The sequence below is a fragment of the Ammodytes marinus genome (genome assembly GCF_949987685.1).
Source record: "Ammodytes marinus genome assembly, chromosome: 15".
NCBI classification, from domain to species: Eukaryota; Metazoa; Chordata; class Actinopteri; order Uranoscopiformes; family Ammodytidae; genus Ammodytes; species Ammodytes marinus.
In genome coordinates, this window is record NC_137219.1 from 18,912,635 (window position 1) to 18,931,031 (window position 18,397).

Genomic DNA, 18,397 nt, shown 5'->3' on the forward strand with positions numbered 1-18,397 from the left:
TAAATCCCCATCATTTCTTTTTCTCTCCTCTCTTTCTCTCTGTCTGTTTGTCTCTGTCTCCATTGAAAGAAAGAAACATATGTTCCCGTCCAAAGGGAGACACATTAAACACAAGCTCTTTTTAGTAAAGGGCTGGGCGCTTTTCCAGGGGCTACGTGAAACTCTATCTAGACGGCAAAGGGCAATACGTGCTTTGGCCCCGGTCCAAGTCTGCACTGAATATATTTGAAGTGTAAATATTTGTATTCGACATATAAATGGACTTGATAGGCCCCTGATAACAGACTTGAATTGACTTGGACTGCAGGTATCAAACTTAACGCTGAAAACTATGTCTGGACTGTGGAGTCTATGTAAGTGCGCTATAGGATTACATACAAAAATGTCTGGGCTGTGTGATTCGAATAGGAAGGCTGCTGTGATAGCAGCTGACGTTGTGTAGGGTTAGAACATGTTTGAATGAGCTTTTGTTGTGTTGATGAGTCAAGGCGGTAGTACCACAACTTGAAATGCATCTAGCTTTCCTCTTAGTAAAGGTAATGCTTTGTGTTAATGTATTGAAAGTAGATGTGAACACAAGAGCAGCCTCCTTATCTCACGTTTGAAACTGCAGTGCAATGTGGGGTGACAGTTGAACATATGTTGCAGCGAGGCCTACTTGCCTGCGAGCACACTTCCGCTCGCCCTCAACAGACACTGGGGACGTTTCACCATCTGTTGAGCAAAGTCTTGTACACCTGTCTTCCTCTTCCTCCTCTCTAGCAGACCTGAACCCCCATACGTTTTCGTTCCCACCCTGCTTCTTTTCGCCGCTCTCTCTCGCACTTCCCTTTTCTTTCTATTATTTGCACCATAGCGCGGCTCAATGAGCATCTCTGCAGAAGTGTATTTGGCACCGTGTTTCCCAAGGCCACCAATCACACAGTTGGGTATTTTCAGTGGGACGAATCAAAGTTCTTGTTTTGAGGCTGACCCTGAAGGATGTGGCTTTTACCCTTGGCTGGTGATTGTGGCTGTCTCGTCTGGGCCTAAATGAGTCGATGCTAGCCACACACTACTTTACACTCATTTACATAACACTCTTCTAACACTTTCGGTATGAATGCATTAAGTTTTACTACTATATCATTACCCCGGATTGTATGCACACAGATTCATTTGTGAGTGGCAGCAATGAATACAATAACAAGGCGGGGTTTTGTGAAAAACAAAATATTTCCATCTAAGCTTTTAGGAGGTCAGTAAAAGTTTTGGCACACAATTTTTATCTGTAGTTCAGGCTTTCTGACCACAGCTTAGGGGATTGTCTAGTCCCCAAGGCAGATGCATCAGTCTCTCTGGGGACATCAGCAGTGTGAAAATCCCCTTTGCAGGCCTGAAAACAAGCTGCACACAGCGGAAGTTGCTACATGAGACTGTTTGAGCAAAGAGCGCAGCCTTCCTTTTCTGATAAGGGGATAAAACTCTTTGCGTGTGTCTGTTTCTGTGTGCGTGTGTGCGTGTGTGCGTGTGTGTGTGTGTGTGTGTGTGTGTGTGTGTGTGTGTGTGTGTGTGTGTGTGTGTGTGTGTGTGTGTGTGTGTGTGTGTGTGTGTGTGTGTGTGTGTGTGTGTGTGTGTGTGTGTGTGTGTGTGTGTGTGTGTGTGTGTGGAACAGAAGCAGTGCCACACAAGGACAACCCTACAGCGAGGCAGGTTGAGGCAGGCAAAGAGAGTGAAGGGGTGCCAAAATAAGACCCAATGCACCCGGATTCTCTAACAATACAACAAGACCCGTAGCAAGTTGAGAGCAATCATCCCTCTTTTGTTCCATCATTCCATAGTGTGTGTGTGTGTGTGTGTGTGTGTGTGTGTGTGTGTGTGTGTGTGTGTGTGTGTGTGTGTGTGTGTGTGTGTGTGTGTGTGTGTGTGTGTGTGTGTGTGTGTGTGTGTGTGTGTGTGTGTGTGTGTGTGAGTGTGAATGTCTCCTACTCGGGGGTTGAGGCATGTTGGGGTTGATATGAGCGGGGCTGTTTTTCAGGCCTTTTTTGGCTGCTTGCCTACAGACTTTGTAGATTTCCCTTTTTCTTTGGCCTTGTCGAGCACGAGAAAAAGCCTATCTGAATCTGGTGACAGATCATATTAAAGCAAAACGCTGCTTCGAGTGTGTTATTTTAGCACTAATGGTGAATAGGGTTGTTGTACGTGACCGTATACGTGTGCATGTTTGTGTGTATTTGGTAGCCAGGTTGTTCGAAGCAGGACGAGAGGTGGGGGGCCTCGCAAGGCTGTGGGAAAGGAAAGCAAACTGCCGCTGTCACATACATCAATGCAACGCCAGCAGATGTGTCAAACGGCTCTGCATTCACACCTCTATGCATAATAGCTCACACACAATAATGTGCAACAAGTGTGCATTTGCCCCTTTAGAACCAACACACACACACACACACACACACACACACACACACACACACACACACACACACACACACACACACACACACACACAGTTCCACAGAATAACAAATGATATTTCAGGTGGGTCAAACTAAATGTGTGAAATGTGTGAATTTTCCACTGTACATACTTTACTACAGGTTACGCTGTTAGTGGGCTGTTGCCTGTAGTGTTGAGGTTACAAAGATTGACCTCTCTGTTTCTGTGATGTTTGCAGCCTATTTTTAAGAGCCAAGTCTTCCCTCTGTGTTTACTCTGAGGATTACAACCTTCTCCACTCCTGGAAGCAAAAGAAAGATCTCGCTACACCTATTATTTGCTCACTGTTCCTAAGCATTAAGGCCTGAGGAAATAAATATCCAGAACCGCAGGATGGTGGTACACGGCGTCTTTTCCAGTAACCAGCAGGTGCCTTCTTCCCACAAAAACCGCCCCCCCCCATCCTCCCTCCAGTCACCACTGCCCCAACACAGAAAACGGTTTATTGTCATAATGCAGCGGGGGTGAAAATATTCCTCCACTCATGGGCCATTTATTTTTCTAAATGCAGAACGGAACTTTTATTGAATTACGGCTGAAAGGTCGTAATGGCTCCCTCCTGTATGGGTCAGTGTAAATAAGGAAGAGTGAGAACACAGAGTGGGCATTTTACTTCCCTTCATAGGTAGGTAAACAGGAAAGACGCTTGGCTGGTGGAGTTTAGAGGGGAGTTTTTTGGGGAGTAGGCGTAGAGACGGAGAGAGGGAGAGAGAGGCCGGGGTAGCGACGCTGGCCGAGCTCGTCAGAGATTCTGAGAAAATGTCTTCTGCTTGCATCATCGCAGTGAATTAACAGTGCTGTCTGGGGCCCTCTCTGTAAATAATTCGGTAATAGGTCCTGCTGTTCTTTCTGACGTCAGCAAATATGGGGTGGAATTATTATTTTTTTCTTAATGGAAAAAGAAAGGGCATTTCACCCCGGGCTATTGTGCGTGTCTCTGGCAGTCATCAACTGGCCCGAGGAGGAGACATTGCACCGTTTGAAAACTTAAGACAATGTTCTTCTTTCTCCCCCTGTATTTTAGCACAGACTTGAGCATTGCCACTACAGCAAACATGCCAAAGAGCAAATAGAGGCAGCAAGGTGAGAAGAGAAGGAAAAAGGGCCAGTAAAAGACTTGTGGGTATATTTTTCTTTGTTTATATATCTCAGTCTAGTTGAGGTATTTAGACTAATTAGCTCTGCTTTCACAGGAACGCCTTAGCACAAAAGCCTGAGTAGGATTACCAGCAGCTGTGTGTGTGTCTGTGTGTGTAGCCCTCAAAGGGAGTTGGCCTCAAGGCTTCTAGATGTGGTTAAGGTGGCAACAGTGGTCAAAGAGCTTCCATCCCAGTCCTTTGTTTACTCTCCCACAACAAAATTAGATTATATTACAGATGCTTTCATGTCTGTCCTATCTCGCTTTTACTTTGACAGCAAAAGTCTCAAATTCATCCATATGGAACTTAAAAACAAATACAAATGTCAAATTACAAAATAATTTATTAACAATGGAGGGTTGTTGGTTGCCTTTAAATCGCAGACATATTGCATAACTACTGGAGGGCACTGTCCTCATCACAAGCCTCTGACCTCAGAGTTTGGTGAGTGTTGGGCCTCAACACACAAGTTCCTCTCTGAAATCAGTCCAAACTTATTCAGTGTGGACTGCTTCATTCCACTGGATTTATCAGTTGGCCAATATTTGTTCCAATTCTAATCACTGAGGCCATGTGTGACGCGTCTGGACTGACCCCAAGCAAGAGAAACACCACAAACGACGGCAGACGCCACTGAGTGTCATATTTTTTTGAAGAAGTTATAAAATCCCCACGTTATCCGTTCAAATCTGGCTGTCACTGGTTATTAGGGCAGACTGTCTTCCTAACCAAATCGTTAATTTGTTGGTCATAAGTTTGATGGTTGACTCTAGCCACTGTTTGTAGGCATGTGTGTGTGATTGTGTGCAATGCGTAGGCAACTATGTCTCCAGGTTATACATCTGGGAGTCATGGCGAGCCATTAGCAGTCAGGAAAGCACCCAGCATCAGACATGCCACTGGTTTTCCCCTCCCCTGGCACTGATTCACCTGTAGGCCTTTCTTTCAAAGACACCCATCTCCATTTTCAAACATCAAAGTGGCCTTTGAGAGAGCAATTCGCAGCAAAGCAGAGCCTTTCATGTGATTTGTGGAGCATGGGCGTGGTCGACTAAAAGAGATGGACGCACCTGGCAGGTGTATGAGCTGAGCACCCACACACGCAAATACATACGCAACAACATGCATGCCATCTTTTTTGTTGACTTTGCAGAGACTGCAATATCTCAGGAAAAATAACACAGCAAATGTCATTGTTTGTCTATTTGCATACTTTGTACAGTCTGTGTGCCAAATGCAAATAAAATCAACTCGCCAACTCCAACATGCTACCCCACCGCCCCGACTCCCCCCACCCTCCTACGCCCACCATTCTCCTACTAGAGCTGTGTGAACACACCCAGCCGAGTAAACAGAGGCAACAAAACACGACAGCACTTGTGCGATTTCGGTGGATGTGTGGGCCCATGGGTGAAAAGCTGTGTGAGCTCCCTCTCAGTGTATGCAGATATTGCATGAACACAGTATAATTTTTGTTGTGGTTAGGGTGTATTCATGTGTATACATTTCAAGTCTTATCATACAAATTGCGACTTTGACCTCACGGAGGCACCGTGCCACAAGCTTCCACATCCTCAATGAACCGTCTCAACCCAAAGGCACACATGGGGGCTAAAAGATAGTTTCAGCAAATAATGTGAATGAATAATAAACCACAGAATCATTTGCTGATTTTGTTCCACTAGGTTTAAAACCTTTTCTTACTGATTCCCCTGTCAAATTCAGCTCTAAAATATTCCTTGCAATTTTAACATCTCTGAATCTCTCTCACCCCCTCACAGACACACACACGCACGCACAATTTCAATTGTCTTGTATCTTTCTAACATATCTAAATGATATCTGTGCAAACTTTCTGCAGATTCATAAATGTCATTTTTTTTATTAATGTAGTCACACATTAAATGGATCTATGCTAATGATTATAAATGTTTTGGTTCTAATAGTTGACACCCCCTCCCTCCCCCAACGCTGTGAAAATTATTTCTGAACATCATTTCGCAAGCTCAAAATATTTCCATCCCTTTTTTGATCTCTCTGAGCGAGCCTGACCTGCGGTGAGTTCATCTTTTCTTTCCCGGGGACTGATTCATTTCAGGTCGAGAGATACAGAAATACAAACAGCCCCTCCCCCGTGGGTAAATAGGCAGTGGCTGATGTCATATGTAAGTGAGGAACTGAGAAGAGCACCCAAACTATACTTGTTGGATTTACTGGTGAGAACAACCCTGCAGGGTGCAATAAGTGTGTGAGCGGACAAGGCATCTTATGGCCGCAACAATCAGGGAGGGTCCAAACACTTAAGTCATCTGCTTTCCTTTTCTTGTGTTTCTCTCTTTTGTAACTCGCTGTGCTCTCTCTTGCTGCTTGGATGCGGTTGTATTGTTAAAGCTGCTGCTCTGACAGTTGTGGAAGGAGAGTTTTCAGTTGCAAGAGTTTTGCTTTTGGTTTGGCCACAGCATAAGTTTGATCATATAGTCTGACGGATAGATCAGGGGAGGGGGGGAAGATGACGAACGCCGGATGTGTGATGAGGAAATCCGCGGCAAGGGTGACAAAAATACTTAGCTGCACATTTTGACTACTTTGTGTTGGGGAACTGAACAAGGCTGTGTGTGTTTTTTCATAAACGTGTGTGTGTGTGTGTGTGTGTGTGTGTGTGGGCATGTGAAAATACATTATAGTGTAAACATTTGTGTGTGTGTGTGTGCTCGCTTATCACAAGTGTTGTCAGAAGGCATGGTGCTCTCTGATATGTCGCCACAGGTGAGGCACCGCTGCAGTCCTGTCCGTCAGGTTCTCCCGGCAAACATTAATAAAAACCTCCCTCCCTCCCTCCCTCAGTGCCAGCTCCTGCCGTGGCTCGGCTGCCAGCCATGCAAATGCAGGCCCTACACAAACAGGCCGTAAAAGCCCCGTGCAGGCCGGGCTACACACAGCCTGCCAGCCTGCCAGCCTGCGGACAGGTGAGCACAGCGAGGCCAAGTCTGGCTTCGGGGCTGTCTCCACTCCACCAGCGACAAAGCCGAGATGTAAAAGCAACTTCTGTGGCATTGATAAAAGAAAAAAAAGACTGGGATCAAAGCACCGTTGGAATATATAACTGCCTCTGAGGATTAGATTTGTAATGAAAAAATGCTGTTAGTTTTATGTGTTGGCAAAAGTGCCTCTCAGCTCTGGCTCTAAACATTGCACAGCCGATATAATGTGGAGCCTTGTGGTTAGAGAAGAATGTGATTATTTTTATGACCCTAATAATGTCTGAATGGTAGTGTGTGTTCCTGTGCTTTGACTGATATTATACCCTTAGAATGTGCTTCTTGTTTAAATATGAGAGGTCCTTTATCGCATTTCGCAAGCGATTTCTATTTTGAGGCTATGAGTCCTTCGATACACTGACACAGACTGAAAACGCATCCAAACCTCGGATCTGACAGCTCATACAAACCATTATAATGAACAGTATTAATGTGCTGCCTTTAAAAAACAGTTATTCCATAAACTGCAATCAGCTGTTTGAATGTTCCGGTTGACACTGGATCTGTTTTCACTGTAGACTAACTGGATGTATTATTCATATTCCAGATAAGCTTTGTCTTTTAGCCGTTTTGACATTTACACAAATCAAAGACCCTCTGGTTCCATGGAGTTAAGCTGTAGGAGGATCCAGTTAGCACACATTGAAATCATATTCGCAATTGGATTTTTATTTTTTATTTTAAATCAGCCTTTGCAGAAGTTTATTTTCTACCATGATATAAATTTCCTCTCAGCGCCGTGCAGCAGAGTTTAATGGAGCCCTAAATACCCCCTGCCCTATATTAAACAGTGTCACTTTATAGCACCTAGCGCCAGTGTAAAAGTAGCACGGCCACTTTGACGCCTCAGCTGGAGCCGTGACATGTTGACAGACAGACAGGAGACAACCTTAATGTACACAGTTATTTCAAGTCGAGGCACTCGCAGATGCACATGAGAACGCATTTATGCACAGACACACACGTTAGGCTTTTTTTCCCCTTCTTTTAACTAAAGAAGATCAAATTGAAACCATCCACACACACACACATACACATGCAGTGTTTATTATTATCTATTCCCTCCCTCCTTTGAAGTCACTGTTCTCTTTTAATGCCTCTTCAAATAACTTCAAATCTCTGCCAGCCGTATCCCCCTCGTGTGGCACTTGCAGCAACTCTCTTTCCCTGCTGTGGTCTGTTTTGACTGGGCTAACTGCACCCCGTCCCAAATATCTGCCCTCCAAAGACATGAGCACAAGTCTGTTCAGAGACGTCTACAACCCTGGACTTTCAAACTAGTATAAACACTGTGCCTTCCGTAGGTACATCATGAAATCCTACCCATCTCTTCTAACCCACATTCGAGCTCGAGTGAAAGTCATACTCCTATGTGCATGTATGCACACCAGCAGCATTCAACCACATGAGAATGCAGCTGCGGGGTGAATGGCGGCGCTAACAGCTTTAGCACGCGGAGGGCCTCGCTGCCAGGGCTAGCAGTGGCCTGAGTCTGCCCTGTGTTAAATCAACTAGCCACTTATGTGGTACGGACCCTCTGACCAGCACTGGGGAAGGTGAGGGGTGGGTGAGGAGGAGAGAGAAGAAGAGGGGGAGGGGGGAAGGAGGGGGTCGATTGAGCTGAGCCACCTGCGGCTTGGAGACACACTCAGCTCCTCTTAGTGGTCTTGGGTTATGTCTTAATATGCTTTACAGTTTCCTCTGACTGGGCCCTTCCCCATGCCCCTGCATCACACGCACGCACGCACACACGCGCGCACACACACACACACACACACACACACACACAAACAAACTTGCACTACTATACTTGTGAGGACATTGTGCTGCCCTACATTCATTCTCTAGAGGTTTACCATAACCACTACATGCCTAACCCCAACCTTAACCTAGTCTTAATGCTGATCCTCACACCAAAACCCAAAAATAAATCATGTGGAAACCGAATTTTGTGAATATGTGACCGTGTGAATATATTTCTACCTGTGCAGTGTGGTTTATGCACAGGGCGCGCGCGCACGCACGCGCACGCACGCACACACACACACACACACACACACACACAGTGTTGGTTTATCATATTTTATCTAGCCTATATGACTCGCAGTTCTTTCGGCACGTATGACACCCACCACTTTCAGATCCAAGATTAAGGCTAACCGGGTGGCTCTGCAACATTCACATAACACCGCAATGCACTTTAGCAACAACAATAGTAGTGTTGGTGGGCGTGTGGGTGAGTGCGTGTGTGTGTGCGTGCTTGTACTCACTTCGCGGTTCCCGGGGTCCATCCACGGTGACTTTGATGGCGCGGTGGTAGGTGGCCACTTGAGGCGGTCCGGTGAACACGGTGATGGTCAGAGTGAAGCTCTTTCCTGCAGCACAGGCAACATGTCCGTGAGAGTTTTGAAAAGACCTGGCGTTTTACATTAATAGAAATAGAAAATAATTTTCTCCGAGTGATCTGTAAACTATTTCTCCTCTTGTTTGCAACAATACCTCGCTTGTTCAACTTCAAATCATCACCGGCTTTTGTCCCGATGCAGCCTTTGAATTAAGTGCAGGAAGAAAAGAAAAAAGGCAGAGACCACCTCTTTTGATGGCCTGACTGCGGGTATGATTTAGATTATTGGGCAAATGTGTTCCAGATTGTCCGAAAGGGCTTACAGCGATAGTTTATTGTTCAACAAGGCAGGATCTTGCTCCCATCTGCATGAAAGTCCGTGCAGGGTGTGGGGGTGGAGCGGAGCTGTCTAGTGCAGCGGAGTCCGGTGCTGGTCCCCGGCTCTGAGAAAGGCATCTCTTGTTAAAAAGAGACGGCGTGGGAGGACAGACGAAAACCAATTCTCGGGTGGGGTAATTGTCTACAAAAATGAAAGGTATGGGCTGCTTTGTTGTAATATTTTTTATGGAGACGAGACCCATCAAATAGTAGGGCTAGTTATTTTAAAATAAAAATGTAAGCTGAAATGAGGCCATAAATGGCACTGATAGGAAGCAGAGAATTCCCTCCTAGTTGAGGATTTGGGTGAGCAATAAGGCTATTATTAAAATTAAATGTAATTCGGGGCATTGTTGTGTATCTGTAGTTTTGATTCACTCAATAGGCTATAGCACAAACACAGTATTGCTCAACAGAAGTGCATTTACCAACAACAGTCCATCATGAAAACAAGCCTGTTCACGTAGGCTATGCTCTTGTTATTATTACAGTAATTAGACACAATGCACATTATAAATATCAGGCTATACGCTTGTTGGTGGCGGCGATTGTCTGACAAATCGCCCCGGGACATTACATTCGAAGTGGTATTTTTTTCCCCAATATTTTTCAGATCTACACCACTGTGGAGAATTATTTTTATTTAATTTGGATTAATAAAATTACAGCCACGTCGCAACTGTTCATCGTGACGCAGGCCAGATGTTTTGGATGACACCCATGGACGTCATTTGGCACAAGTGTGGGCACTTGCATTATACCCGTACCTAAGCGATTCCACTTTCACAGTTTTTATCTCTGTAACACACGCCAGGCCAACATTTACATAAAAAAAATATAATACAGACTATATTTGAGTGCATCAGCGTTTCCTATGTGCGCGTCTGTGCAACATATTTGGCGACCTAGACGTCCAATAATTGTTCACATTCACTCAAAAATAATAACATGCTGTCAGATGTCAGTCGCGACTCCACTTAGACGCAGAAATATGATCCATCGTATTATTATAAGCGCGTTTCCAAACGTTGCTGCAAATGGCATTCCAGGCAGTCTGAGCCAATCTCTCTGTCCCATGTGTGCAGGCCTAAGTTTGTGTGGGTGTGGGTGTATATGTGTGTGTGACAGAAAGAGAGAGAGAGAGAGAGCGAGAGAGAGAGAGAGAGAGAGAGAGATAATTTCAGCTCACCTCGTCCACTCCTGCCCACAAAGCGCAGGTCGTTGAAGCGTGCCACCTGGTTCTTCATCACGGCGGAAGCGTTCCTCAGCTCGGCCGAGTAGTTCTCGTCGTTCCCGGCCATAACGGTGACCAGAGTCCCGTCGGGGACATCGCCGAGGGCCACCACCTGCAAGACACAGAGCGGCCGGTCACTCTGGTTCACCAAACCGAGTGTAACCTACACACACACTGCGCGCGTAAAACCGCATCCGGATCCCATAATATGAGGAATTAGGCTATATTTTAAGATTTCACTACCATGTCAAAGATAAACCATTTGCACAAGTTGCATATCTGGGAGGTTACATTAAAAAGACACCCTCCAGTGTAGACTAATGACATTGAAATAGAAATTATATTCTAAAATGTATATAACGTGTTTTATCAGCCTACCTACTCTATTACTGTTATTTATTTGTATAATGCATCAGATCTGATCCAAATCCAAATTGTAATATTTCCGGTGTAAGACAAATGTTAAGCTTTTAAATTATCAAAATAATATATGTAATAGGCCTACATAAAATTATGATGATGGAAAAAATGATTTCAGATTTATTTACTCTGAATTTTTGTAATTTCTTATCTGTAACACTCTCTAGGACTGTTAAGTGTGTTATTATTTTGAATAATGCCGTTTAAAGCCAATAAAAGCAGAGCTTATCTATGTGTTTAAATACCTTAACATCACACACATAAGTAAAAGGAAGAAAGAAACCTAAAAGCACAACTTCAAGAGACGCCTCTTATTTATTAAATTACCCCCTTAAAATCTATTTAAATCAGACTTTTTTTGTTGTTGTATTTTCTCATGTATTTCCCGCAGTTAAAAAAAACACAGTTTGTGTCATGAAAATATAGCCTATTAAATGATAAGAAGAAGCCATGTGTCTTGCCTTGAAAGCCACGGGGAGCGTCTTGTTGCACCTCCAGTGAGACGGGAGGACGGAGCAGAGGAAGTTGGGGCTGTCGGTCCGGACCAGCTCGCCCGCGTGGTCCGCCAGGACGTCCACCACGTTCCTGGTGTCCGGTCTTGACCTGAGGGGCCCCGGGGTGGACATGGCCCCGTTGCCGTCTCCAAGCTTACTGCAGGGGAAGGACGTGGAGGGCGGCGTGAACCGTCTGGTGGTGGGCGGCTCTACGGGAATATGCATCACAACAGCTTGGGTCAGTGCCACCTGACTGGGGTAGTATCAGAGGAGCGGACGCTGCTGGTCTCAGGAGTTCCACTGTGTGAGCGCACAGGATGGAGGCGAGAGCGCACTAAAGTCTGAAGGGGGAGAGAGAGCCTCGCTGCCTTAACACAAACAACACGCGCTGATGACTGAGAGCTAGATCATCTGCACAGGACGTGTTAGCCCGAGGAACATCAGGGTTCCTTTGTTTTTCACTGACTGCAGCAAAGACGCAAACACAAAATCTCCAAAGTCTGTCAGTGGTGAACTTTTATCGGCGCCCTTATCTGTCGCACACTTGAGGGACAGTCTCAGCCGCGTGTACACAAAATACACCGCACTCTACCAACTCTCAACTCAGTCAATGAATAATGTATGGCCGATCAGTGACAATCTGTTGGCAGTAATCAGGTAATCCAGCCGCGATGCAAAAAGTGTATCAGTCCAGCGGAGTGTCTGTCTCGGCTGAGGTTTTTGAAAGAAACGAATAGACTACAAAGTCAAACTTTGCCAGACGCCTTCAGATTTCACCACACTGGAAACAAGAAAACAAAGCGCAGCCTATAACTAATCGTATCAAACTCAAGTGGAAGTGCAACAGTGTCCTTCTGTTGCGTAAAAAAGTTCTCGCAACTTTATCCTGGTTGGAAAAGTCACCCACGTTATTGTGGCATGAGAGGAGCTGTCCTGTGGCTCCAGTGGAGTTTCCTTTAAAGTTATCCTTTAGCGCAGGGTTACAGGGCGCGAGAAGGAGCCGTGAGGCTGAACGGAGTGCAGAGTGCTGCGATATTATTTTACCCGAGTCATTTTAGTGTTTAGTGGTTGGGAGTGTGGAGATGATTTCCACCAATGAATCTGCTGGGTTGGGCTTTCACCAGACCAATCAAACTCCACGTTGCTACTTCTTCAGCCCCGCACTGTTGTTACACACGAGCTGAATTATTGATACATATCTGTGCTCTTCTCTCTGCTTGTGTTTTATACGGCGTAGACAGACGTTAACATGATGAGGGACAGAAGATTTTTTTAAGGAAAAATAAAAGGTACACACAGTTTTAACAGAACGACATCAAAATAAATATTTGGACTAAGTTTATTTTTAAATTACAGCATTTACAGGAAGCACCGATGGCATGCTTATACGAGTGTTAATGTGTTGGATTTAAGTAGCCGATTTGTAAAAAATATTTTGGATTAGTGAAAGCAACCTCTGTGTTGTTGTGAACGATTAGTTATTGAGGGTGCCGGTTGACTTGATTTAATTAGATATACACAAAGGTGCCGAGCTTTATCCCCGTCTCACTGTTGTCACAGCACCTTCTCTGACCTACTTTTATGAGAGAAGATTTATCTAAAATAGGGATTTAGACTGAACAGGCCTGTGGTTTGACTCATATTTATATGGAAAAGCTTTTATGTCTGGCGGTCTCACACCTACTTTCCAGGTAGCATATAACATTTTCATCATGTGAAATTATGGGTTTAAAATACAGATCCGTATCACTTTAATTGCCGGAGTGAATTATTAAGAACATTAAAGCGAACAGGCAAACGTGCTTTTCCCCACATCAAACGCAACGACAGAGTGGCGTGTGTGTGTGTGTGTGTGTGTGTGTGTGTGTGTGTGTGTGTGTGTGTGTGTGTGTGTGTGTGTGTGTGTGTGTGTGTGTGCGTGCGTGCGTGCGTGCGTGCGTGCGTGCGTGCGTTCATTAGAAACCTGAAATGTTGAGGGTTACATTAAATGACGGCACACCCCGCCATGCTGCTTTCTGACACTAGTTGGCGCATTTGCCTTTTCAATCGCTGTCAGCTCAGCCTCAGGCTGTCTGAGGCATACATTTCACATCTGCAGAGAAAATGAAACTTTAATCTGAGATAGTCGGAAATTTGAATTAATTTCGACTAGTCAAACCAGATGAACGAATTCCTTTTGCGAGGCGTACGCTCGCAAAACTCTTCTTTTCACACAGGCCATAGCCTAAATTGGATTTTTTTTCCTGAATCACAATCATCTTAATTATTGTTAAGAAATGTGGTTATTATAAATGCATCGACATTTATTCGTTTAATAATGATATCTTTATGCCATGTGATGGAGTAGAGTTAACATTTCCATCACAAAATACGTTAGAATTCATTGGTTAATTGTTTTGTGTCTTAAATTGCAAAGTAGGCTACAAACACCTTCTCAAACATCGCTCAAAATACTGTACCGCGTCGTGTTTAAGAGCAATTACCGCGTTTATTATTGAGTATAATAGTAAACATAAGTCTGAAAGATAAGGCGATTTGACCTCTAACAAATCTAATTTAGACATCTCGGCCAGCCCTGCGGTAACAAAAAAAAAATCAAAATTCCCCTAAACATTATAAATGAACAATGCTTTAAACTCATTTATGCAAACATTAAATGTAACAATAAAATAAATAGGCTACTTAACCAGTCAAACTGATTTTCCTTGAAGCGCATTTAGAAATGCATTGAAATTCAGTCAATCAACGTTTCATTTACACATTTTATTTTCGTGTGCGCGCGCCTCTGCGGGTGTGCATACGCGTGGAGTTTTAATTGTTTACTTGCATGAGAATAAATTAAGTGCAGCTTAAGTGGCTTGAGGAGTCATCGGATCTTCCCCTTAATTTCAACCTTTTGCACTGAATCAGAGCCACTGGCAGACAGAGAGGAGCAGAGGAAAAAAAAAAAATAAAAATCATAATAATTATCCCTAATACCAAAAAACAGACAATTCCTAATTACAGAAATGTTCAAAAAAAGGCTTGGATATTGTTATTTCACAATTTCTCATGTGGGATCAAACTAAGCCACAAACCTCAAACTATGGAATGGCACAAACAATATATGGAAAATAAAGTGTATATTGATCTAAACAAGTAAACATTGGTTATTTGAAGTGAAACCTTCATAAAACATCTATCTATGTCTCTCATCTGAATTTTTAAATTTCATCTCTTTTTTATATTGTGTATATACTTATATATTTAAAAAAAATCTGAGTCTCAGAAATACAACCTATCCACTTTACTAACCCTAATGACACTGCTTTGTGGTTGCTAGTCATTTTGGGGGTAGGAGAGTGTTTCAGTGGGGTGTGGTGACTCAGGGGGTTTACCAATAAAAGTTTTAAAAAGTCTCACTATTTTGAATTTAAAAATGTATACTGATTTAAACCAAAAATAATAATTGTTATGATGATGGAACCATTAACATCACACTGATTTGTATTTAGAATGATTAAAATACCTTTTGGTCCCTGGACTAATGTGTCTTTTTGATTTTGGGAGATATTGACTAAAAAATTTAGGATAGCTCCAAACCCCAGAAGCGCGTTCTTTAGTCAAGCTCAAACCACTCGGTACAACATGCAGCAGCTGAATGCCTACAATGCTAACTGCTAGAAATCACCTCTGATCAGATCGCCTATCATGCGGCCTCTATTTTGAGTGCAGCTCGACTTGGACAATGACAATGCCAGTGATATTTTAGTCTTCCCCACTGCCTTAGTTCATTATTAATATGTGACCACACGCCCCAGCTATACCCCTGCTCAGCCGTAATGTGCGCTCCGGGCGCCTGTCACATTTAGACCTCTACTCTTCAACACGCAGTTTCTACAGTTTCAGCCGCACAGGCATTGAGGACAGAGTCTGCCGTGCCCCTGAACGCTTTTTAATGATCCGGGCAGGTCGAGCCCTGAAATCAAGACAGAACCGGTGGAGGATATGTGAAACCCCAGACCCGCCTCAAATAGACCTCGGCATACATGATTCTTACCATTCAAGGATAAAAAGAAAATGGATCCTTCAGATGTAAATCACATCATATCATTGTTTACTGATGGTTGCCGTTGTGACTGATAGGTTGCCTTCATCCCTGTACTCCTGACCTGGATCTTAATGCATGCTCGTGACAGATAAATAGAAGAGTTCCCTCTGGTATCAGAAAATGGTTTGGCTATAAAAACGCCACAAGGTCAAATGATCCCTAAATGGGACCAGAACAAAATGTACAGAAGGAGGTTTAACTAATGCTAAAGTTACTTCACAGTCCTCGCAAAGTAGCACAAGCTCTTCTGTGAGAATCAAACAAAAGGAAACCCAACTTACTTTAGGTTATATGTGTAATGAATCAGATTGCAAAGGCTAATATGAGTATGATCCCCATTAGCAGAGAAGCCAGTGGAAGCCTTTGGGGTCCGTAAACTAATACCTGACTCTAAATGCCACCCACACAGCTTCCAGTACCACTTTAAAGTCACTTTGAAGATGGGGACAGTCTAAGATACTTGGAGATCCCTTTAAAGTTCTTAATTTTTTTCTTTTTTGACTGAATATGATCTATTAGCCCAAATCAACTCCCGGGCTATTTTCAGATGTGGACACTTAAGCCCTTGGATGGGTAGCTATTCATTTGAGAAAAGGGGGCTATGGGGGCAATTAGAAATAGTTTGAGGTTCGGCGATGACATAAGACAAAGATTTCTATCTTTAGAGGAGCTGTGGCGGTCACACATTTCTGTACATTCACAAATTACAGGGCAAGCTTTGGCCCTCAACCCACCGAATGCATTCCTTCCGAAAAGTGTCTGCTCGAATTTCAGCCGGGGGTTTCTGCTCAGTGGAAATATGAGCGTTCTGAATGGACGACTTCTATGAAATGGAGTTTTATTCCTCTTGGATTAAATTAGCTCTACTTTGGGACTGAGGGTATTTTTTTGTATGAATGATGAATTCTGCGGTGGCTGTGGAACGCGGGGGCTTGTTTACCCTTCCCTCCTTTTTTTTGAGACAAGGCTTGCTATGAAATGGACTTTTTCTGCTTGATATGACAGGAGTGTCTGTGATTAGACTTCCAAGCATGATGTAAGTCACCAAAGCCATTTGTGCCAGTCCCCTCAAAGCCAAATCATATTCTAGCGTTGGAGTGTTTATATACACAAGTATATGGAGAAACTTTTAAACAACAGTGAGTGGGTACAGACTGTTTGGATTTTGGGCTCTTGCAGCTCTGATGGCTGATTCTCTCTCAAAATTTGATTACATAATGTGTCAGCACATCACAATTGGTGGTCATTTTTGTCCATTTTGATGTTCAGACAAGAAAATAGGAAACACATTGAACAATTTTGATCATATAAGTTTGTATGTTGCTTTTTCTCCACCGGGGCTGTCTGTGTTGGTTTTAATGATGACTGGAATGCATTTGTGTATGCAAACGTTTTGGCTCTTGATGACTTTATGCCCTATTTTTATTTTTTCTACAATTTGCCCCTTGTATTGCTTCATATATCCAGTAAGTCATGAGAGTGTCACACCCCATTTGCAGTTCCTTGAAGGCGATTAGAGCATATACTGTATGATCCTAAACATCATGAAGAGGATGGTGACATTTCCAAACCCAGCCGCTAATTACTATGTAAGCGTGAAATGTGTCAGTTACCAGAGGAGACAATGAGCACATTCATCTCATGCATCTTTAATATTCTGCTTACATTTTATAAAAGGTGCAGAGTGGAGCCAAGGGCTTATAAAAGCCTTCGGAATCAATTGAGCAGCATAATGGCTGTTGGGGGACGACTCCAGCTATGTTTTTATTTCTGTCTGCTGAATGTAAATGGACTTCTTAAAGAGTGCATTCATTTTCCAACAAACCAATCATGTATTTGTCAATCTGACACATTTAATTTTATGTAGGATACGTTATGGGATAAGTTTGGTTGTGGTGCCAGTTTGATGATCTTCAATCTTTTAGAGCAGAGGTGGAAAGTAACTGAGTAACTACATTTACTCAAATACTTCACTTAAGTAGGCCTACATCTAAGGTATTCAACTGTACACTTTTACTTGAGTACATATCTAATGGGAAACTATTGTACTTTCTACTCGCCCTCAGGTATTTGACTGCTGTAGCTGAGTTACTTTCACATACAATTGAATATTGATTAAAAATATATTATTTAAATATTAAATATATTATTAAATATATGATCAACCAATAAAATACAACACACTACTTAAGATGGCATTGTTACGAATATTTTAGTTTTTTCCAAAAAATCATTCTATATGACTTCAGATATCATTGAGTAGTTAGTACTTCCATCAAATAAAGATTTCCCCTTTAAACTTTTCACATAGTTTAGTTAAAATAAGTTTGATGCACTTGCTTGATAAAATCCTTAAACAGCCTAACTGTATATAAAACAAAACCAGCTCCACCTCGACCACCTACAGCAGTAAAATGCTACTTATGCGCTGATGCACCAGTATAGACAATCTACTACTATTACTAAAAATAATGCTTTACTTCTGCAGCACGAGGATTTCACAAGAGAGTACTTTAAAGTGACACTGTTGTTATAAAAATTATTAATAACACAATCTTTGTCTTACAAATGAAAAGATTTAAACTCTCCAAAGTGCAATCTTTCTCGATTCAGTACGCTCCGTAGTATCACTGCCACAGCCTTTCTGGTTTGGTATGACCATTTGGCTTCCCCGTTAGTTCATGATAGCTAACTTGAGATGGATATTGCTGTGTAACTGACATTAAATGAATTATGTTGTGCTACTACACTACATTACGCTTCACTACGTTGTACCGTTTAATAC

The 18,397-nt window shown here is 43.1% G+C and overlaps 1 protein-coding gene across 4 annotated transcripts in view; it reads right to left on the minus strand.

Annotated features, from left to right (window-relative positions):
* Positions 1-18,397, minus strand: part of runx3 (RUNX family transcription factor 3) — a 49,473-nt gene that overhangs the window by 19,202 nt on the left and 11,874 nt on the right. For all 4 annotated transcript variants that reach the window (XM_080042875.1, XM_080042874.1, XM_080042873.1 and 1 more), the window contains exons 3-5: positions 11,490-11,731; positions 10,564-10,720; positions 8,923-9,027 (exon numbers count right to left, since the gene is read on the minus strand). In XM_080042875.1, the coding sequence (XP_079899001.1) occupies positions 8,923-9,027; positions 10,564-10,720; positions 11,490-11,731 (504 nt within the window). The remainder of the gene's footprint in view (positions 1-8,922; positions 9,028-10,563; positions 10,721-11,489; positions 11,732-18,397) is intronic.